The sequence below is a fragment of the Hyperolius riggenbachi genome, chromosome 3, assembly GCF_040937935.1.
Source record: "Hyperolius riggenbachi isolate aHypRig1 chromosome 3, aHypRig1.pri, whole genome shotgun sequence".
Taxonomy (NCBI): Eukaryota; Metazoa; Chordata; class Amphibia; order Anura; family Hyperoliidae; genus Hyperolius; species Hyperolius riggenbachi.
Genome location: NC_090648.1, coordinates 63,133,972 through 63,157,619, shown reverse-complemented (window position 1 = coordinate 63,157,619; position 23,648 = coordinate 63,133,972). Strand labels below are relative to the sequence as shown.

The 23,648-nt window shown below is 47.0% G+C and overlaps 1 protein-coding gene across 1 annotated transcript in view; it reads right to left on the bottom strand.

Annotated features, from left to right (window-relative positions):
* Positions 1 to 23,361, bottom strand: part of TRMT1 (tRNA methyltransferase 1) — a 60,395-nt gene extending 37,034 nt beyond the window's left edge. Inside the window, exons 1-6 of the mRNA XM_068274208.1 lie at positions 23,278 to 23,361; positions 14,191 to 14,420; positions 9,342 to 9,397; positions 9,113 to 9,249; positions 6,048 to 6,235; positions 3,733 to 3,848 (exon numbers count right to left, since the gene is read on the bottom strand). Coding sequence (XP_068130309.1) covers positions 3,733 to 3,848; positions 6,048 to 6,235; positions 9,113 to 9,249; positions 9,342 to 9,397; positions 14,191 to 14,411 — 718 coding nt within the window. The 5' untranslated portion in view covers positions 14,412 to 14,420; positions 23,278 to 23,361. The remainder of the gene's footprint in view (positions 1 to 3,732; positions 3,849 to 6,047; positions 6,236 to 9,112; positions 9,250 to 9,341; positions 9,398 to 14,190; positions 14,421 to 23,277) is intronic.
* Between the last annotated feature and the right edge of the window lie 287 nt (positions 23,362 to 23,648).

Sequence of the window (23,648 nt, the reverse complement as noted above, 5' to 3'; positions counted from 1 at the left end):
ACATATTACGCAGCGCTGGACAATAATTGGGTTGTTGCAGTTATTTCACTGCAACTGTTCTTGTGCTCAAATGAACTTTTCTTTGTTTAAAAAAAAAAACATTAATTGCCTGCCCTTCCTGCTGATACTCTGCCTCTATAAGCCATAGACCCTGAACAAGCATGCATGCAGATCAGATGCTCTGACTGAAGTCTGACTAGATTAGCCACATGCTGGTTTCAGGTGTGTGATTCAGACACTACTGATCCATGAAAGATCAACTGGTATTGTTTAAAAGAAATAAATATGGCAGTCTCCATCTCCCTTTCTCATCAGGTGTCCTTTAATGTCAGAGGAAGGAGTAAAGGGGCCCATACACTCAGCGATTTTCTGGCCGATCGATCAAAAAGATAAGAAATCCATCTGATGATCTATCTGCTGCTAATCTGACGAGTGTATGGGTACCTAAAGCTGGCTATACACTGGCCCGATTTCCCGCCGATCGGCAGCAGATTCGATCACTGGATCGAATCTGCTGTCAAATAGTTGGCGCTAAACGCACCGGACCGATTGATTTCCTCCTCATATCAATCAGTCCGTCGATCGCGCCGTGCGGGAAATTACCGTCGATCGGCCGCGGGTAGGGAGCGCGTCACTTGCGGCGTACGATTCGGGACATTGACGCATGTATACATTACCTGAGGCTGGCTCCCGGGCATCCCGTCCGTCACTGCTCCCGTCATGGCACCTCCGGCATCCTCGTATAACTTCCGCTGTCATGCCAGTGACAGCGGAAGTACAACTAGAGGGGAGCTCTATTTGAACTTCCGCTGTCACTGGTGTGATAGCGCAAGTTATATGCGGATGCCAGAGCCGGAGGTGCCACATGACGGGGACATCACGCCCGGGAGCCAGCCTCAGGTAATCTATGCGGGGGGGGGGGGGGGGGGGGGGGGGGACAGGCGGCAGCAGCAGCTCAACAGATTGTGATCGGTTTCAGGCTGAAATCTATTCACAATCTGTTTGCAGTAAAGGCAGCCATAAGATCCCTATCTGATCAGATTCGATCAGAGAGGGATCTGTCTGTTGGTCGATCTGATGGCAAATCGACCAGTGTATGGCCAGCTTTAGGCATTAGGATTGCTGCCTTGGCATCAGTCTTCTATTTGATGGAATAGAACAATTTCCATTCCTTCATTCTTATCTGGCCTTACCACCAGATAATAACACAGCAGCCCACCACAGAGTCACTTAGTATAGGGACATTAAAGCGGATCCGTGATGAAAAACTAACTAAGATGAAAAACTAACTATAAACAAGTAACTTGTCTATATATCTTATCTAAAGTTTATATCAGGTGTGCCCAATAGGTCGATCGCGATCTCTGAGTAGATTGCGGCCGCGTCCTGTCAAGTTTAGCTGCCACGTGGTTGCGGCTGTGAAACTATGTGCAGCCACGGCTGTCATTTTCTCCTACCAGGAGCGGCAGCTGAAGGGGAGAGGCACGGCTGATGGGGAGAGGCGTGGCTGAAGGAGAGAGGAGAAAATCGGGAGCCTCTCCTTCCCACTTCAGGCTCTGTGATGCAAGTCGTGTGGCCACGCTCCCAAGTCTCACGGGTCTTCAGTGGCCAACAGTCATCCCCGCTCTTGTGAGACGAGCAGAGGGGACTGAATGGAGGATTACCTACACAGAAAAGGGGGTTGAAGAGACTGCTTTTTTGTGGTGGGTCGGGGAGTGGGGAAGATGGGGATTCTTGATTGAGCCCAATTCTTTGTGGTGGCTGGAAGGGGGTGTTTATAGATGGGATTTATTATGGGATTATAGGAGCCATGTGCTGTGGGGGGAGAATGATTGTGAAGGGGGGGGGGGGTGTTGAAGAGAAGGGTTCGGTGACCATTTTCTAACAACTATGCTGTGATGGAGAGGGGGGTCATGGCACTGTGTGGTGGAGGGGGGGGGGGGGGGGGGTGCGTATGTTGGTAGATCTCCTAAACTTGGTCATTTTAAAAGTAGCTCGCGACCTGAAAAAGTTTGGGCACCCTGGTTTAGATAGTTTACACAGCATATCTAGCTGCAAACAGCTTCAAAAGTTTATAATTATTTATTCCTGTGATACAATGAGGACAGCCATGTTCCGTTTGTCACACTGTCACAGGCTGAGGGCTGGAAATGCTATCAGCTTGCCTGTGTGTATATTCAGTCCCCTCTCCTCCTCCCTCCTCCCCTCTGCCTCTGAAATCAATGGCTAGTAACCTCCTCCTCCTCCTCCCCAGACTGATCTCCCATAAGCCCTTGCTACAATGCCAAGGCACAAAAGGAGCTGTGGGTGAGGCTTGTTTAGTTTATAGGGAATTAGAGTATTAAAACAAAACAAAAAAAAAGCATTTGGCTTGAGGAATGCCCTATAAACTATATGAAAGGAACACAATTATGCAATGAGTAAAAGTTTATCTCGGATCCACTTTAACACTTTCAAGCAGCAGGGTCAGCAATACTATGTCAGGAAAAAAAAACACATATATAAGTAGATAACTACTTGTTCTACTTATATAACATATGTACTGTCCACGTTTTGATTTCAGTGATTATTATAGAGTCAGTAAAGAGAATTCTGTTCCTGGCATTTGTCATTTTGGTTCCCTCCGATTGAAGCCAATACTGCTGTAATTTCCTCCCTTACTCTTTTGTTCCTCTCTTAGAATCTGCTCTAGCTAGCTTGCTCTGTAAACATGTGAGCACAGCAAGATCAGATTTCAGCCTCATGTCACACTGAGCTGCCCTCAGCCAATCAGTGAGGAGCAGGAATGTGTGTGTGTGTGTGTGTGTGTGTGGGGGGGGGGGAGATGACAAGCTTCCTTCTTGTCGGCAATGTACCAAACCGAGCCAGGCTGACAGATGAGATTTATTACTGCAGAAAGATTTCTGATTAGATTGCAGTGCTTGCAATGCGGGTTAATGTTCCAGGCTGCATAATGAACACAGCAATGGGCAAATGGAATTTGATTTTGTGGACGACAATCGCTCTTAACGACCGCCTAACGCGGATAGGCGGCGGCTGGTCGTTTGTGGTATTGCATGGAAACGGCCTTGCCATGTCAGTTCACGGAGGGTGTCTCCATGAACAGCCTGCGGGCCTCCGATCGCGGCTCGCAGGCTAATTGTAAACACGTGGGTAAGAAATCCCAGCTGTTTACATCATACGGCGCTGCTGCGCAGCAGCGCCGTAAAGGGGATCGGTGATCCGCGGCCTCTGATTGGCCGGGGATCGCCAGCTCCTGATAGGCTGAAGCCTATCAGAGGCGGCGCAGGACATATCGCCGTCCTGTGCCGCCCAGAGAGAGGAGGGAGGGAAAGAGAGGGAGGCTGGGAATCACTGCGGAGGGGGGGGGGGGGGGGCTTTGAGGAGCCCCCCCCCCCCCCTACACGAAAATAGCCGGCAGCGATCAGACCCCCCCCAGCAGGACATCCCCTAGTGGGGAAAAAAAAGGGGGTGGGGGGTGGGGAAGTCTGGTCGCCCTGGCTGCCTGCTGATTTGTGCTGTGGGCTGGAGAGCCCACACTGCACAGATCAGCACAAAGTGGCCTGGTCCTCAAGTGGTTAAAGGCAAGAATGTAGCCATAGAATTTAGATAAGCAGCAAGTTTTTGGGGGTTTTTTTTCAACCTCCTGATCAAATACTGTAAATGGTTCTGAAAACTCTTGCAGTGGCCTACCTAATTATTTCTCAGCCCCTGAGGAGTACAGTCACCTACCTCCATCACAAACACTCTGCACCGCTGCATCCAGGAACATGGAGGGACTCCCATAGGGATCCAAGTCTATGACATCAAACCGATCCTGTATCCCCATCCTGCTGTACATCAGCATCCTGCAAACAGAGGAGCAACAGGCATTACATACAGTACATGAGGCAGTGGGGATGCCCACATTTCAGGGGGTGTAACTAGAGGGGAGCAGCACCTGTGACTGCAGGAGGCCTCAGATGAGTGTGTGGCCCCCAACTACTAACCTTCCCTTCTTCCCATACAGGGGACTATACTTCAGATCAGGTGTTTTGTGGCTACACTTGTAATGGGTGTGCAGATCACGATGGCCACACTTGTTTTATGAGCCTTGTAAGATGGGTGCTCAAGCTGTAAGAGTCATCAAGGGGACAGTTCTGAACATTAACGGGGCGAAACATGTTGGGTTGTGGTGCGGTGACCTGTTCATAGTTGTAAACATAATTCTGATCTGGGCTAGAAGGTTTTACCATACTGGTCGGTCTAAATGATGAGATACCGACAGGCCCCGATTTACATCACAGGAGCCTATAGGGACAGATCTCCTGGCACCTTAGACTTCACCCTTCATGAACCCACAAAACACCACTGAACCGCAGTGCAAGCGTGCTGGCTGGCCCAGCTGTCACTTCTCCCTTACTTCCCTGCCCGTCATAGGTAGCTACAAGTGCCCCTTAGTATTAGTTAGCCAGAGGAACCTTAGTATTAAAGCGGAATATAACCCTGCATTTCAACTTTGCTCTAAAACGTTATTTACAGCATATTATATGCAACCAGCATTTTTTTTTACTAGACCAGCATTGGAAGGGTTACACACAGAGCTTTAAAGTTCCGTGGAGAGAAATGCAGACGCATCCGAAGTTTAGATAGATACATTTAAGTAAACACAATGTAACAAGTGTGGAATGTGACACACTGACTGTGCAGGAGCTCCCAGGCACAGAGAGAGTGATTCACATTCCTCACTTGTTACATTGTGTTTACTTAAATGTATCTATCTAACCTTCAGATGCGTCTGCATTTCTCTCGGAACTTTAAAGCTATGTGTGTAACCCTTCCAACGCTGGTCTAGTAAAAAAAAAATGCTGGTTGCATACAATATGCTGTAAATAATGTTTTAGAGCAAAGTTGAAATGCAGGTTTATATTCCGCTTTAATTAAGTAGCTGACTGAAGGGAGATCTTGTCATGCTGAGAGCAGGATGAATAATGTCTCATTTATGCTCTCATCAGCACTCTGAATACAGGACTCTCCTTCATTTCCCTGAATAGGGAATGACGGAGAGGGCCGCCTCTCCATCAGGCGCCTGTAGGCACGTGCCTACAGTGCCTTATGGTAAATCCGGCCCTGGATACTGACATAAGGTTTGTTACTTTATCCACTCCCAAAGAGCCATTTAAGGGACTATTGTCAATCAGACTATTCATTTTTAAATATATTTATTAAAAGTCAATTTGACTCTTCTATAGATAGTGTAAATTGTTTATTGTACGGCCTAATATTCTCAGCTGAGCACCTAACCTGCAGTCCCTACCCCCTCCCTTATGCTGGGAATACACAATGCGTTTCTGCCACTCGATCGTTTTTGCCGCTTGATTATCTTCTGCTCGTTTTTTCGTATCTTTTTCCATCCACTTCTATCAGAAATCGAGCGGCAAAACGATCAAACGCGAGATCGGACATGTCGTAAATTATCTATCGAACCCATCTATCTACTGCAAAAACGCATTGTGTATTCCCAGCATTATGCTAGGTACACACCATACAATTTTCTGCTAGGATTTACCTGCCAGATCGATTTTTTCCAACATGTCCGATCTGAATTTCGATTGATTTCCTCATTTTCCGATCGTTTTTTCAATTGTTTTTATCGATTTTCATAGAACTGAACGAAAATCGATAAAGTATAATTAGAAATAATCCGAAAATCTAGAAATCGATCGCAATTCAGATCGGACATGTTGGAAATAATCGACCTGGCAGGTAAATCTAACAGAAAATTGTATGGAGTGTACCTAGCATAAGATTGCCTTCCATCCCACAGACTGACAGACTTGAATTAATGTCTCCAAGACCATCACATGATTCTGTATCTCGTACCTCATTTGCTACAACTATTTATCATGGTCTGTAACCCTATATATTGTCAAGCACTGCATAACATGTTGGCGCTTTATAAATATAATAAATAAATCATTTTGTCAATCGCCCCAGCTAATAAGTTGCATCTCTTGAATGTTGGCTCAAGTGAAAGTTCGGAGGAGGAACTCTGACAGCAATCTAACCTGGCGTCACTGTAGCTGGCGGTCACCAGGTTCTCCACACCGTTGTACGCAATATTCCGCTTGATCAGCTCGACAGCACTTGTGGAGAAGTCGTTGGCAAGAACACATTGCAGACCAGGAACTTCCTTGGCAAAGCGAACAGAACGTAATCCTGAGGCCGCCAGGCCCTCCAACACCCTCAGTCCCTCCTGGAAGAGAGAAAGATCCATCAACGGGAGATAGTTGGCAGCTCAAAAATGTCACTGAGGGATCAGCCACACAATAAGCGGAGTTCTGAGCGCTTGTGATTAAATTATGCTTTCTAAACGCTTTTTAAAAATCACGGTAAAAATTGCAGTGATCTTACGCAATCGCTGCAAATTTTACAGCAATTGTAACGAAAGTGAAAGGGAGCGATTTTTAAAAAGCGAATCAATCGCAAGCGCTCAGAAAAGCGCTTATATTGTGGCTGAGCCCAAGAGAACCAGAGACAACAGAAAAAAAGATGTTATACATACCTGGGGCTTCCTCCAGCCCCATCAGCCTGGATCGCTCCCACGCTGCAGTCCTCTGCTGCCTCTATCCACCGGTACCGGGTCCCGTCATTTCGGCCAGTCGACGCAAGTGCAGTGCGCTCCCTCCATACTGCGCAGGCGTAAAAATATGGAGGGAGTCCCTGCGCTTGCGTACAATTGGCGACATCCACCAGAAGTGACGGGACCCAGTACTGGCGATAGAGGCAGCGGAGGAGGACGGCGGCGTGGGAGAGATCCAGTCTTATGGGTCTGGAGGAAGCCCCAGATATGTATAACATCATTTTTTAAAGACCGTTCGTCTCTGGTTCCCTTTAAAGTGGACCTGAACTCTTGCACAGGACAGAAGGAAAGCATAGAGAAATGCACCCTGTATATATTTAGAGAGTTTCGCCAGTCTAATTCCTCCTCATCTGTCACAACTGTAATTTGATATCCCAGCTACGTTTGCTCAAGAATCTTGGCAGTGCAGCTAATCTGTAAACACAGGATGTTAACCTTATGTCTGCTTCCATGAAAGCAGGAAGCAGACACACTGCAGATTTATTGCAGAATTTGTATCAGCTGTAACAAAGAAATGTTTTTCTTTAAAAGGTTATTATGCTGTTGCTTATCCTTAAGCCCAAAGTGTCATTTCTCTGTCTCTTTCTGTATCAGCATCTTGTAGTCCATGTCAAGAAGAATATCATCTGGGATCAGAGCTAAAGGTGGACCAATGTCCGCCTTCCAGTGTCTCTAATTTTTTGGCCACTCAGTGTAGTGTGAACTTAAAGGACCACTCCAGCTATAAGACTAAAACTAAACTAAAACTAAGAATCTTAGGCTCAGTTTACACGACAACTGATTTTCAAAGTAATGCCCATGTTTTCAAATGGCACAGTTCACACTACGCTTTTTAACTGAAAGATTTTTCATAATACACTGCTATGGAGGAAAAAAAAAAACAAAAAAAACGTACCAACTGCCCCGTTTACACTTAATCAGTTGATATGAGTTAGTGCACATTTTTTCCATAGCAGTGCATTGGGAAGAAGATTTAAGTTAAAACGCGTTAAGTGCGAACTGTGCCATAGGAAAACATGGGCATTACTTTGAAAGTCTGTTTTCTTTCAGTTATAACAGAGCAACTGATTAAGTGTAAAAGGGGCTTGAGGCCTTGTTTCCACTTAAGAGCGCCTCTGTCCGCTTTTTATCAGCACTTCAATGTTACAGATTGATACATGTTGCTGAAAAGCGGACAGAAGTGGATAGAAGCGCACAGATGGAAACAAGGCCTTTTTACCTCCTTGCCGGTCTGATTCTTTCCAGATTTTAGGGTCTAAAAGAGGTGCAATTTTTTTCCACTCATTCAGACCCTAAAACCTGAAAAAAATCATTCTGGCAGGGAGATCTGCAGCAGAATACATTTTTTTTTACCTTCCTGGGCTCCAGCGCTGCAGTTATTTTGACCATCAGATGGCGCTAATATACATATAAACGAACTTCTCTATATTTCTCTAATATAGAGAAGTTCGTTTTAAATATTAGCCCGATGACGTCACGCCGCCACCGCAGCTCCGATTGGCCGCCGGGTCCCCAGAAGAATAGCGGGGACATGGGGATCCCGGCGGCCAGGGAAAGACCCCACACAGCCGGGGAGAGAGGCTGGAGTCCCGCTGCACAGCGTGATCGTGCGCGGGACTCCAAAACTGATAGGTAAAGCGCTGCACCGCCTACCCTGACCTGAGCTCGGGATCATCAGGTCGGGAAAACCGGCAAGGAGGTTAAAGGGTTTTCTTTATTTTTTAGAAGCATTTCCTAAACGGCAGTTTACCTGCCAAAACAAGATGCCAGCCTCCCTACTCACTTGCACACTATTTTGGCGGTTAGACTGAGCAACTGCAATTTAGGAAATGCTTTTGAAATTAAAGAGCAAATCCAGTGAACATTTTACTGTTGGCAGGTGATGTAGCTGTTGCATGGTTTTTGGCCGTTGGAAACAGCTGTAACAGCTATTTTCCTCAATGCAACAAGGTTCACAGACAGGAAACTGCCCAAAGTTCGAACTTTTCTTGTGGGAGGGGTTTCACCACAATATCAGTCATACAGCGCCCCATGATGGTCTGTTTGTGAAAAGGAATAGATTTCTCATGTAAAAGGGGGTATCAGCTACTGATTGGGATAAAGTTCAATTTTTGGTCGGAGTTTCTCTTTAAAGGAGATGGACTTGTGCAAAACCTGTCGGTTCTGTCAGATTTTAACTGCTTATTTGTTTCCCTGGAGTGGTCCTTTAATTCTTACTTTTCCTTCACAGACAATTCTGGTGCTGGTGATATTATCACATGCCTAGGCACCAAAATAGGAAGGTAGGAGGAAAGGTCCCCTATAACAACAAAGACAGCAATAGAAATTCAAGCTATAATTCCTTCTCGCTCTTCTCAGAAGTGTTTTATTCCCTTGCCCATCCCCACTTATTGTTCAACCACCACATCCAACTATCAAAGACTGAAGGAGACCACCTCAAGCCACTTTGAATTTTCTGTCCATGATTGAGCCGCTGCTTATGTCACTCACAGGACAGGATTCCCCCACGGTGACGGTGCGACGATTGGCTGGGATAGTGCTCTCGGCGGGAGGTTTATCCACATCGTCTCCATCCTCTGACAGTTTCACCACCACCTTCTGCTCCTCCCTCTCATTCGGCACCACCACTGCGGAGGACAACACCACAAAGCAAAAAGAACACCATCAGCACAGGAAATAACATTGTGACCAAGTCATATATAGGTAATGGGGTACTCACCGTCAATGCCTTTCTCTGCAAGCCGCATGCGAGCAAATTCTGTAAGAACAGCACATCTGTGGGGTAAGCAGAGCTGTCACGACAAATTCTAAACAGTTTTCATTATGCATACTATACAACAGGGCTGTGGAGTCGGAACAATGTTTAGGTATCTGGAGGCGAATGAGAGGAATCGGCGAGGGAGACTTGGGCGCAGGATACAGCCGGTATATGGCTGATCCTGCACAAATTCCCACCTATGTTAAATACTATTACCCCTCTAGGCTGCCATGGATGGTGGGGAATGAAATAATTTGGCTTCCAGCAATTGCTGGAAGCTGAATTATTGTGTTTTAAAATTAACTTCAGCTCCGTCTTCTGATGGCGCCAAAGTTACTCCCTGCGCGTCGCTATAGCGGTCATTCCTATTACGGCCTATGATGGCGCCGGCTGCGCCTAAGTCTCCTGCACTGGATTCACTGTGTTCGATCTGGAGTTGGAAGTTTCATAAACGGAAGAGTCAGTTGGATGATTTTTGTACCTACTCCACAGCCCTGGTAAGAATTAGACTAAGGAGTCAGAGAGTCTAAGCAATTCTGGGTACCCAGTACAGTGAAGGGAGCACAGCAGCCCCCTGGTAACGGCGCATATACAAGAAGTACTTCCTGTATTGCGCCGCTATGGGAGACTCTCTCCTTCCTTCAGTGTGGTGCTGTGGGTAGCCGCTGATCTGAGGTTTGCCATCTACTGTAGTAGTAGTGAGGAGAGGGACCTGCTATTCTGGAGGAGGCGTCCGCCACTCAGAAGGTACACGAGTGGCGGCCGCGGATGGAGCCTGATGCACGTCATTCAGGTGGAGTCATGGGCAGGATGGGCCTGCTTGCTGGTCAGGATTAGGTGTTAAACCAGGAAGTCATAACAGCAAATCAGAACCTTACAAATCTATCAGCTGATCAAACAGATCACATGCTTCTCCATGAGTTCTCCTAAGCATTGCCCTCCCTAAAGGTCCGTACACACGCCGGACTAGAGGCAACGACGGGACCGTCGACATCCCCTCCCGCTGGGTGGGCGTTCCAGCGACAGTCCGGCGTGTGTACAGTCTGTCTGCAGACTGACACAGCCGTTTCTGAGCGATCCGCCCGGTGGATCGCTCAGTAACAGCCGTATCAGTCCGCCGACAGACTGTACACACGCCGGACTGTCGCTGGAACGCCCACCCAGTGGGAGGTGAAGACGGACCCGTCGTTGCCTCCAGTCCGGCGTGTGTACGGACCTTTACGATAATCAATGAAATGCTAATTTTTTCGACTTGCATGCAACTGTAAACCCAACTTGCAACAGTGCTTGGAATCTGAATCAACAGGAAATATGATCGACTGTACCCACGCTAAACTACACAATTTGCATAAAATCTGCATGCAAGCTGGGAAAATGTGCATCTCGGAGTCTGAAGACAATAATTTAATAAAACCCTAAAGAGAGGGAAGGCTCTGGGTCCTGTAGAGCATTTCCGTTCCTCTCCTGGTACCCGTGCTGTGTCCCCAGTTAGCAGTCTCTGACCGGTCGGAGACCGCTTTTTTCTGCTGCGGGTGGGCTTCGGAAGTCTTCAGGAGCACTCGGGCTCCATACTACGCATGTGGGCTTCATACTCGCGCATGCCCAGTATGGAGCCGCCCTTCTTCGGGAGCACTCAGGCTACCGAAGACTGCCAAAGCCTCCTGCGGCTGGAGATTTAAACAGAGGAGCCAGTGGGGGAAAGAGTGGACGAGAAGAGGAACGGGAAAGCTCTACAGGTCCCAGAGCCTTCCCTCTCCTTAGGTAGGTTTCTGTTTTTTGTTGTTGTTTTTTTAGCTTCAGACTTGCTTTAACCACCACTATTAATTAATTAGCAACTTTGCAACTTAAAGAGACCCCGAGGTGGGTTTGAAGAATATTATCTGCATACAGAGGCTGGATCTGCCTATACAGCCCAGCCTCTGTTGCTATCCCAAACCCCCCTAAGGTCCCCCTGCACTCTGCAATCCCTCATAAATCACAGCCACGCTGCTGACAAACAGGTTGTCAGAGCTGGCTGTGTTGATCTCTATAGTGTCAGTCTGCTGCTCTCCCCGCCTCCTGCAAAACTCCAGTCCCGCCTGCATCCCTTCCCTCCCTGCTGATTGGAGGGAAGGGACGGGGGCAGGGACCAGAGCTATGCAGGAGGCGGGGGAGCAGCTGAGACTGACACTACAGATGTAAACACAGCCTCACAGCATGGCTGTGATTTATGCGGGATTGCAGAGTGCAGGGGGACCTTAGTGGGGTTTGGGATAGCAACAGAGGCTGGGCTGTATAGGCAGATCCAGCCTCTGTATGCAGATAACATTCTTTAAACACACCTCGGGTTCTCTTTAAGAAACATGAATACATTAGCCCCCATTCATCCGATTATTTGTTAAGGAATCCAGGCCATTCAGGGAGCATTATAATAAAGTTTTTAGTTGGGAGTGTATGACGATCATTACAAGAGTTAACACCCCTCAGGCCTGGTTTTGGACACACCTCTTAAGCTGAGCAGTGTGATGTCATCAGTAGGGATGATCAATGAGATGCAAATATTTCAGAGTTCATGCAGGATTATGTAAATTTTATGCAAATACATGCAAACTTAAAAATGGACCAGTGTAAATAAAGGTGGGACTTGGCTGGTCCATTTTCAAGCTGCATATATTTGCATAAAAATGTACATAATCCTGCATGAACGCAGATATATTTGCATCTCTGATCATTCCTAGTTATCAGTAAAGCATCACTACACCGAATCCTCTTGTGCAGAAAACACTGCATCACAACAGGCAAGTGTGGAAGGCTGTAGATCGACACACTGAGTGCTTTCTAAGGCTTTGTTCACATCTAAAAATCGATGTGACCCCAGCATTTTTCGATTTTTTGCGCAGTAAGCCGGAGTCACTCATGCAAGAGCGACTCCATGCTACTGCGCAGGCTCACTCATGCCAGCAATGGAGCACGGCCCCAATGGGCAGGAGTGTCCCAGCAAGCAGCAGAGTACCGTACAACAGCATGGGAAGCCGCCAGAGACTTCCTTCTCCCCACCTCTGGCTCAGTTTAACGTGTATCTGGGACGGGATTAATGGGTGTATTTTTACTTACCTAGGACTCCCTTGTCCTCCTCTCTGGCAGCTCCATTCACTTGATTCGCCTCATGGTAATCTGGCCAGTCATGCACTGTGCGCAGGCTCCTGCCGCACTCCCGTACCTGGGCGTGTTCTGTGCTTGCGCAGCACTATGGGGGTTGTGCATGCGCAGAAGAGCATGGCCGGCCAGATTACCGGGGGGGTATATCAAATGAATGGAGCGGCCAGAAACGACGGCGAGGGAGCCCACGCACTTCATGGGGCTGGAGGAAGCCCCAGGCAAGTATAAATACACCCATTAATCCCATCTCAGGTACACTTTAAAATGGACCTCCAGGCTAAAAATCTACTCAGCAGCACTGAAAAGGCTTGGTGTTTCACAGCATCAAAACTTTGATTTTCTTATCCAAGCCTCATTTTTAGCTGCACAGAAGCTAAGCTCCACCCCATCAAAGAAATCTGCCTGGGCATTTTTCCCCTGATGCTGTGCAAAGCATGATGGGCTTTCTGATGTTATTGTTCTGCTGTTTTGGCACAAATTTGTTTGTTTGTTTTTTTTATTTTGAATTTGAGATTGGAAGCCTAGCGCGCGCAGCTGGGAGGGGTGATCAGGACACAGGACAGTTGGAACTGTGTCTCATGCTCCCTGTCACTTCCTTTCAGCCAAAAAGATGGCTGCTCCCATGAAATCAAACATTTGCTTGTTCTTTTAAAACAGAGTGGGTAAGAGATTATATTACCTATCTATTTTAATTAACATAACTAATGTGTTTGTTTAGGCTGAAGTTCCTCTTTAACCCTTTCTGGACCAGCACCCTCTGCCCCCTTAAGGACCAGAGGGTGCGGGTCCAGCAAACCGCCGCAAGTTACCGTCGCTCCCACCGGACACGCCGCTCTGTCTCCGCCGCAGGCTGCTCTCTCTGCCGTCACTATGACGGCAGAGCGCTGTGCGCCGGTCAGGATCCGCTTTCATTGGCTCCTGACCCTGTCACTCAATGTAAGGCAATGGGATTGGCTTACATGAATGACAGGGCCAGGAGCCAATGAAAACGGCTCCTGCCCGGCTCACAGTGCTCTGCCGTCATAGAGGCGGCAGGGCAGCACATTGCGGCGGGGACAGAGCGGACCGAGCGACGGGGACGGGCGGGGGCACGCGGTCAATGGGACGTATAGTTTACGTCCGGTCAGGACCGCAGCGCCCCCTGCCCGCCGTAGATTCATACTCGCTCGGTCCGCAGGTAGTTAAGCACAATTTATCATCCTCAACCATTTGTTGGCAACTAAGATGCTAATTTTTCTGTCTAATGTATACATTTTATGCAGCTTGGAAATGAACAAGTCCAGTGCAGGTTTTGAGAAGCTATAGGGACTCCATTTCAAAATGCACGTTGGGACAGCCGTTGATCTATTCCCCAATTTCCAAAACACTCCTACGTTCAGCGAGATGTCCGTCTGCTGTGTAGGGCCGTTATAAAGTCCTGACACGTAGGGATGATCAATAAGATGCAAATAATCCCGAGTGCATGCAGGGTTATGTAAACTCTGGATGCAAATTAGTGCAGCTTGAACATGGACCAATCAAGTTCCAAGGTTTAAATGGATTGGACCATTTTCAAGCCACATACATCTGCATAAAAAAAATGTACATAATCCTGCATGAACTTGCAATTATTTACATCTCATTGATCATTCCTACTGCCATGTTCAGCAGATTTAGATGCACTGCAACTTACGTCAGGTCTCGGTTGAACTCCTGCACAGGATTGTAGAACACTTGGTTGGCTTTTGGGTAGATCACACTGGCCTTCCCCTCCTTGATAATGGCTTCTCTTGACTCCGGTGACGACAGTGAACTGTCCATCCTGTACCTCCAGGAAACCTTTGTCAGGTGTTTGAGCCCAGAGCACAGAATAGTGCAGTGACTACAGCCTAGGCGAAATAGGTTGGCTGTCATCAAGAATACCTACAAGAAGGAGAATAATTCAATTACAGTTTGCGTATGCTAGTGCTGCCCATTAACCTCCCTGGCGTTATGGATGAGTCGACACGTCCAGGGAAAAATAGCTGAAACCGGGTATGGCGAGTCAGCCTCATCCAACAGTTCTAAGGCATAGTTATGTTTGTTTACATGCATTTTTCACATTAAAATTCACGTTTGTATGTGAATTTCTGCATGCTCTGGAAACTTGCATGCAAAACTTCACAAACTAACGCATTTTTTTTTTTTTTTGCACAAAAACGCAACCTGAAAAACAGCACATTTTCTGCCAAAAAGCAGAAGAGTGGGGAAAATGTGGCTTGACATGATTTTTTTTGTTTGAAACTTATTTTATACTCTTTATTTTATACTCCTATATTTTATAAATGTATGCTAGGCCCTTGCTTGCCTCATTTTGTGAAGTTAACCTCCCTCGCGTTCTGATTATGCGCAGCCGCACGGCTACGCATGGTTTTTTAAACCTAATTTTTTTTTAATCATGTAGCTAGCCTAGCGCTAGCTACATGATAACCCCCCTCCCAATTGTCGCCGGCGATGATGGGTGTCAGGAAATCCCGTTCTGAACGGGATTTCCTGCAGGGCTTCCCCGGCGACGAACAGAGTGAAGTAGTGAAGTCATCGGCGTCGTGACGTCATAGGGAATCCCGATCCACTACTCGGCGCTGCCTGGCATTGATTGGCCAGGCTGCGTACGGGGTCTCGGGGGGCGCACTACTACGCGTCGGGTAGCGGCTCATTGGCAGCGAGCGGAGCAAACACGCAGCCAGCAAAGTGCAGAACGCTAGGGAGGTTAAAGGACAACGGAATTGAGAAATATATGGAGGCTGCCATATTTATTTCCCTTTACACAATACAAGTTGCCTGGCAGCGCTGCTGATCTATGTGGCTGCAGTAGTGTCTGAATAACACCAGAAACAAGCATGAAGCTAATCCTTCGGATCTGACAATGTCAGAAACACCTGATCTGCTGCATTCTTTTTCAGTGTTTATGAGTAAAAGTATTAGATGTAGAGGATCAGCAGGATAGCCCCGCAACTGGTATTGCTTAACCCTCCTGGCGGTATATTAAAAACCACCAGGGGGCAGCGCAGCCGGTTTTTTTATTTTTTTTTTATATCATGTAGCGAGCCGAGGGCTCGCTACATGATAGCCGCTGCTCAGCGGCATCCCCCAGCCCCGCCGATCGCCTCCGGCGATAGGCGATCAGGAAATCCCATTCAAAGAACAGGATTTCCTGGAGGGCTTCCCCCGTCGCCATGGCGACGGGGCGGGATGACGTCACCGACGTCGTGACGTCTAAGGGAGTCCCGATCCACCCCTTGCCGCTGCCTGGCGCTGATAGGCCAGGCAGCGCAGGGGTCTAGGGGGGGGGGCTGTGTTGCGACGCGGATAGCGGCGATCAAACGCGGGGCGGCGGCGATCGAAGTGCTGACGCAGCTAGCAAAGTGCTAGCTGCGTTCAGCAAAAAAAAAAAAATTATTCAAATCGGCCCAGCAGGGCCTGAGAAAACCTCCTGCACGGCTTACTCCGAACTACGTTCGGGGTTACCGCCAGGAAGGTTAAAAGGAAATAAATATGGCAGCCTCCATATCCCTCTTGCTTTAGTTGCCCTTTGAATTTTATGAAAATGAATTGCACCACTCTTTGAACAGAAAACCAGCAAAGATTGAACGTCAGGGAGGTTAAAGAACAAGCGACACGTATGCTAACCTAGAAATAAAAAACACATATAGAAGTAGATAAATATTACTTCTACTTACATAGCAGATGTATTGTGCTATCCACGTAATGATTCCAGTGAATTTTACAAAGGAAAAGCAGAAAATCCTATTCTAGGCAGGGGCTGTCTTGCCAAGCTAATGCTGACATCATATCCTCCCTGACTCTTGTTTTCCCCCCTTCCTTCTCTTGCTCATTGTGTATTCATCAGCTGCCCTCCTCCCAGAGTCTTTTTTTTTATTTACACATCCAATCACTGAGTCACCTCAGCCTTGCTTGTAAACACAAGTAATCAGAGGGTTTTTCTGATAAGCAGCTAGGCAGGGAAATAAATGGAAGAGGATGAATATATCATAGATAAAAATATCTCCCAGCATTCAAAAGAACTCCCAGCATTCAACTCTTTGGCACTGTTTGGCACTAGGGCCAGTGCTTCTATAGTATGTGATAACTCCAAAACCATAACAGCAGAAAAAAGTTTTGAATGCAGGATTAGCATCTTTATCACTTAATACACTCAGACCAATTGCTGTTGAAATTTGATTTTTATGGTGACAATACAGCTTTAATAAAGCTGCTTTGACAATGCTAACCATGGGCTCTTTTTTTTTTTTTTTTAAATACATACATTTGTGACTTGCATGCATCTGTCGAGAATCCCATGTACACTGCCAGAATGGCATTGCGGCCTTTTAGATAGCAAATGCTACTCAAGCCTATTAAGTTTAGTTACATGATCATGTGATCAGTGGCAAGCACAAGTCTGTTGGTCAACATCTGGTATTGAAGCAAAGGCATTGCCTTCAATGAGGGGGCAGAATATTAGTCAGTCAGGTCATATGAGGTTATCCTTATTTATTGTATTAATAAAGCGCCAACATATTACGCAGCGCTGGACAATAAATAGGGATACATACATTGTAACAAGGGGTGACTGACAGAGCGGTAGCAAACGGTTTTACAACATAGCACAAGGTTATACAGGCAATCAGGGTATAAAATGCATTTTACAGAAACCTAGCAAATCAAGTCCGTGTTAGTCCACGCGAAGGGTGTCATTGCTGGGGTAGCAATATTAAGAAGGACACAGGGGGGAGAGGGGGGTGATTTGGGGGGCGGTGGCCTGCCAAAGGCTTACAATCTAAAAGAAGGGGTTATCAACATTGTGTCAGCCAAATGGGAGCTCACAGCCATAGGAGAATCCACCTTCCACATCAAGGCAGCATTCTTCCCCTGAAACAGCCATCAGTCTAAGGGCTGGTTCAGACGGACGCTTGCAGAGTGTTTACAGCCAGCGTTCGGGGCTTGGTGTTAAACGCTCCCATTTAAGTGAATGGGAGCGTTTGTACCAAGCTTTCAAGCGCGTTTACACGCACGCGGCGTTCAGGTCCCGATTTTTCCCTGGCGTTCAAGGAGCCCCTGGAAGCTACATGTAGCTTCCAGGGGCGGTTAACCGCGACGGCTAATGTCCCCCTAGGGATAGAAAAAACGCGACCGCATCCAAACGCAACACGAACGCTGCTGAAAGCCAACGAACGCGACGCCTCTAAACGTCGATCTGAACCAGCCTTTATACAAAGAGGTCCAGGTCTCTTTCTGGGAACCATTGTGATGAGTTACATAAAATAGACACCAGTAGAAATAAACCAATAAAACCTGTTTAAAAGGATAATAAGTGAACTTGCCTCCGAAGAGACCACTCAAGATCCAATGCAAAAACAACTATTTATTAAACTCATGACAATGCGTTTCATGGACCATACGTCCACTTCTTCGGGACAGTCAAAGAGTGTCAGAAGATGTGTGGTGTTCTCAGAATTTTTTTCCAGATGGGTGGCATGAAAAAGTAGCCGGGTGAGGCACGCTGGGAGAATGCAGAGCCAATGCTTCTCTGCACAACTCTGCTTACAGCATAGGAGGAGGATAAGGAGGCAAGCCAATGACAGATGGGTGCTCACCAAAATTAGAGTAGAGCACCCAGTTAAAAGACGCTGGGGAGAACACTGATGTGCTATAGGGCAAAAAGGGCTCCCGTGCCTTGAAAGGTTGGATTTCCCCACTCCTCTTTATTGGAGTGCGACAGCCCCAGATATGTCTGGGACCTCTGAGTGAAGACCACCTCTCAGGTAAACCGGTTGTGTAACTACCATATGTTTTACATCAACTGTTCCTCCCATCTAATTAACTACTCTACAAGTTTCTCTTGGGGATAGTTTGTGTTTTTGAGACGACTGATCAGCTATAATACATACCCCACTCCACAATGAGATGAGGATACACTTTAACCCTTTGGGGATTGGCTTCCCAACACCCCTTAAAAGGGGAACTGAAGAGAGAGGTATTAGGAGGCTGCCATGTTTATTTCCTTTTAAGCAATACCAGTTGCCTGGCAGCCCTGCTGATCCTCTGCCTCTAATATTATTAGCAATAGCCCCTGAACAAGCATGCAGCAGATCAGGTGTTTCAGACTTTAACGTAAGTTAGATCTGACAAGACTAACTGCATGCTTGTTTCTGGTGTTATTCAGATACTACTGGAGAGAAATAGACCAGCAGGGCTGCCAGGCAACTGCTATTGACTAAAAGGAAATAAATATGGCAGCCTCCGCATACTTCTTACTTCAGTTCCCCTTTAAGGACCAGGCCTTTTCACATGCAGGGGGGGGGGGGGGGGGGGGAGCCAGGCAGCCGGATCCCCAGTATTGTTAGCTGGGCAGCATGGTGTCCCCAATGTGGCCAGGTGTCCCTTGTATTGCCAGCAGCCTTTACTCACCTCCCAGGCTCCAGCGAAGAGCAGCTCTACCCTCTCCACTCTGGCCGGCAACCCCGCTCGCACTGCCGTTAAGTTCTGGGTCACGGCTTGATGACGTCATCAAGCCGGGACCCGACACTTATGTCAGAGGGAGCAGAGATGCCGGCCAGAGCGGAGGGGAGCGACGATCGTTAGGGGAACGTCAGGAAGGTGAGTGGATCCTCTTCTTCCCCTCCTACCGCTGCTGCTCTAATAGTGATCACTACGATCCGCCTGCGATTGTAGTGATCACGTGATCAGGAGCCAATCGCAATGGCTCCTAATCACTGAGGGGAGAGGTTAGCTGTCATATGACAGTTTAATCACCCCTCTCGGGTGTGCACGATCACGTCGGGTGCAAAAATGGCAGGTGGCGTACATCCTACGCTGCATCAGGCTTAGACAGCCACAAGTGCGGCGTAGGATTTACCATCAGCGGTCCACAAAAGGTTAAAGGACAACTGTAGTGAGAGGTGTATGGGGGCTGCCATATTTATTTCCTGTTAAGCAATACCAGTCGCCTGGCTATCCTGCTTATCCTCTGCCCCTAATACTGATAGCCATAGCCCCTGAACAAGCATGCAGCAGATCAGGGGCCATATGCAAGTCACTTTATCACCTGTGTTTTCTCCTGGGAGATCATTTTTTCATTTGATTTAAAATAACTTTTTAGCACTTTGCCATGGAAAAAAGTACCAAAAAGTAGGGTTTGAGTATTTGTTTGCTTGCTGGTGGTTTAAAAGGCATTTTATTCACAAGCTGTGATAATATCACCCGGGAGAAAACTCAGGTGAACAAGTGAACTGCATGTGGCCCTAGGTGTTTTTGACATTATTGTCAGACCTGACAAGATTAGCTGCATGCTTGTTTCTGGTGTTTTTCAGACACAATTGCAGCCAAATAGATAAGCAGGGCTGCCAGGCTACTGTTGCTGCTTAAAGGGGCACTATGGCGAAAAATTGTAAAATTTGAAATATGTGCAAACATATAAATAAGAAGTATCTTTTTTCCAGAGTAAAATTAGCCATAAATTAATTTTCTCCTATGTAGCTGTCACTTCCAGTAGGTAGTAGAAATCTGACAGAAGCGACAGGTTTTGGACTAGTCCATCTCTTCATGGGGGATTCTCAGGGATTTATTTATTTTCAAAAGCACTTAGTGAATGGCAGTTGCTCTGTCCAACTGCCAAATAACTGTGCAGCGAGCAGGGAAGCTGTCCAGCATCATTGTTTAAATCCTTTTTAGGGAATATCTTTGTAAAGAATAAAAGCCTTGCCGAGAATCCCCTATGAAGAGATGGACTAGTCCAAAACCTGTCGCTTCTGTCAGATTTCTACTACCTACTGTAAGTGACAGCAACATCAAGCTACTGCTTGAGAAAGGGCTTGCAGAGAGCCTAAACTGACTAGTGCTGTTATTTGAGGATGTGAATCAGGAACTATAAATCCTATGATATTTGCATTGAACTTTTTGAATAAATATACTACCATAATTTTGGAGTTGACAGAACTTCTCCAAACATGTCCAAAAGATAGATCCCTCTGTGATCAACATCTAATCAGAGAGGGATCTATCACTGGCACACATGGCACATCAATTTTCTGTGCTAGTCTACTTTAGGGGACCCAGCAGGAAACCTCATAGGGATATTTTGCTAACTAGATTGGATGGACTGCACCCTCTCGAACTGCTAGGTTTCCAATAGGCTGTGATAAACTACACCCATACTATTTGGCCAATTACAACACTCCTTCCTGTAGAGCAGGGGTCTCAAACTCACGGCCCGCGGGCCATTTGCGGCCCTCGATACAATATTTTGTGGCCCTCGCCGGCAAAAGCTTCCTTATAGTTCGCTTCAGTGCTCCCAAGTAATCCGCCGCATCCCCGCCGCTAAACGAGGGCTGCAGAGTACCCAAATCGCCCAGGGGGCAATCCGCCGGCATTTCCTGGAAGGGGCAGAGCTTTCAGCTTCAGCTCTGCCCCTCCTGACGTCAATCGCCGCATGGATCGCCGCCTCTCCCCGCCCCTCTCTGTGAAGGAAGAGTGAGAGGGGCGGGCAGAGGCGGCGATGCGCCGTGATTGTGAAATTCCTTATGTGGCCTAGCCTCATCCTGACTTTGCTTCCTGCGGCCCCCAGGTAAATTGAGTTTGAGACCCCTGCTGTAGAGGGTGCTGTGATAGGAGAACTGGTCCCTATGAGGTTTCCTGCTGGGTGGCCCCTAGACACCCCCCCCCCTTACCAGAGCCCCATGCAGTGTATAAGCAAACTGAAGTGCTCTAACAGTCACCTCTCCAGCTGGCACGCCTCCCTCTCTCCTTTTCGAACACCGCAAATGCAGCTCAGGAGACTTGGGCACAGCCGGCGCCACCATAGGCCGTAATAGGAATTATGGCTATAGCAGCACATAGTCAGTAACTTTGGCGCCGTCAGAAGACGGAGCTGAAGTTACTTTTAAAACACTGTAATTCGGCCTCCAGCAATAGCTGAAAGCTGAATTACATCATTCCCCACCATCCATGGCGGCCTGGAGGGGGAATAGTAATTAACGCCGCTGGGAACTTGTGCAGCAGCAGGGTAATCCATACCGGCTGTATCCTGCGCCCAAGTCTCCCGGCAGCTAAGTCTCTTGGATGCCTCCTTTTACCTATACACATATGATGCTTTGATTAATATGCTCAAATGTTGATACAGAGGCAACATGTTGGAGCCACTATCTTCAGCGGATTTGATCACAGCGATCAAATCTGCAGAGGAAAGTCACATAGTGACTCTACCCCTCCTCTTGTCCCCCCCCCCCCCCCCCCCCCATTCCCTTTAGATTGTAAGCACCCAAGGACAGGGATCTCTCCTTTTGTGTCTTGGAGATCACCATACATTTTATTTGTTACTTTTATCAGTGTCATTACCAATTCTGCATTTTGTATTCTGTATCTTGTATCATGTTTGTATTTTGTCACTAATTCTGTATCTTGTATATTGGTGTACACCATTGTCTGTATTATGTACCCCATGTTTGTTTCTTACTTTGTACAGTGCCACGGAATATGTTGGCACTTTATACATCAATAATAATAGTGTATGGGCACCCTTAGGAGTGGCGAACACCATGGGTTTTTGGCTTACCTTTACCCCACACTTCATTTTCCCATATAAAACACTAACCAAGAAAAAGTCTCTGAATTAACATACAACAAATAGATTATTTCCAATAAATTGACCATGATAACTTTCATCTCAACATATGAAAAAACTATCAATTAAAAGTAACCATGCTGCTGTAATCATGTATTTCTTCCAACCCATCTGATCTGCCTCCAATCCTGCACAATAATTCGGCCTCCAGCGGTCGCTGGAAGCCGAATTATATCACCCCCCCCCCCCCCCACCATCTATGGCGGCCTGGAGGGGGAATAGTAATTAACACGGCCCAGACTTGTGCAGAAGCAGGATCAGCCATATACCGGCTGTATTCTGTGCCCAAGTCTATCGGCGCAGTTTTCAAATGTATGCCTTTCCAATTGCCACCCCCTGCAATATATTTGCCGCTGGTAAAATTAAAGCACCCAGCAAGTACACAAATACATAAACCACTGAATTAACAAATTCTAACATTGCACACCAAAACCCTTGGCCGCTGAGCTTTAGGAACACCGCTCACTTTGGCTACAGCCTTAGCTCATGAAACATTTGGTTGGTGTCATGGATAGTGTTTAAAGTAGACCTGAATTCTTGCACAGGAAAGAAGGTAAACAAAGAGAAATGCACCCTGTATGTATTTACAGAGTTTAGCCTGTCTAATTCCCTCTCATTTGTGAATCACCACTGTAATTTGATCTCTCAGCTAGCTGCCTAAGCAGAGTAGCTAATTTGTAAACACAGGATGTTAACTCTGTCTGCTTCCATGACAGCAGGAAGCAGACGCACTGCAGATTTATTGCAGAATTTGTATCAACTGTAATAAAGTAATGTTTTTATTTAAATGTCATTATGCTGTTGCTTATCTTTTAGAGCAAAGGGGAAGTTCTGAGTTCAGGTGTCACAGTTCGGGGATTACATTTGTGGTCTACCATCTGTATACTTGCTGGGCAGTTTGCTGGGATTTCTTGCAGGGAGCGTCAGTTCATGGGAATGTAGGTTGGTTCGACGATGTAGGCTGTTTCGTTGTAGCCACAGCAGTTGTCTACGAGTTTTATCAGAGGGTCACCTCAACTAGACTAGACTAACCCCCCTCCCCCATCATCCAGCCAGACAAGCACAACTCTGTGCAACCTCTCTTCCATACTGGAAATAACTGCAGCGCACCGATCTTACCCAACACGATCACCATTTACTCATCAATCTCTCAACTCAGCGTGTTCACAAGGACGCCGCCATATTGCTCACTGCGTGAGGACGTCACGTGACACGCACAGGCGAATCTGCATCTGAAAGGGGCGGTGCTTTCAAGCCTGTGAGCGGCCGCAGAGGACTGTATATGGTCGGTGCTGCGGCAGCGACATCTGCAGAGCATCAGCTAATTTGAAAAGCCTGTCTTTAAATTTCTACGTGTGACAGAATCGTTTTTTTTCCTCGATAAGGTTGCTTATTGTATCGGTTTTAAATTTGCGTGTCCTAATAATGTAATAATTTTTAGAGCATAGCTGTGACACAACTCCTAACTTTTTGACATAGTAAAGAGGGAT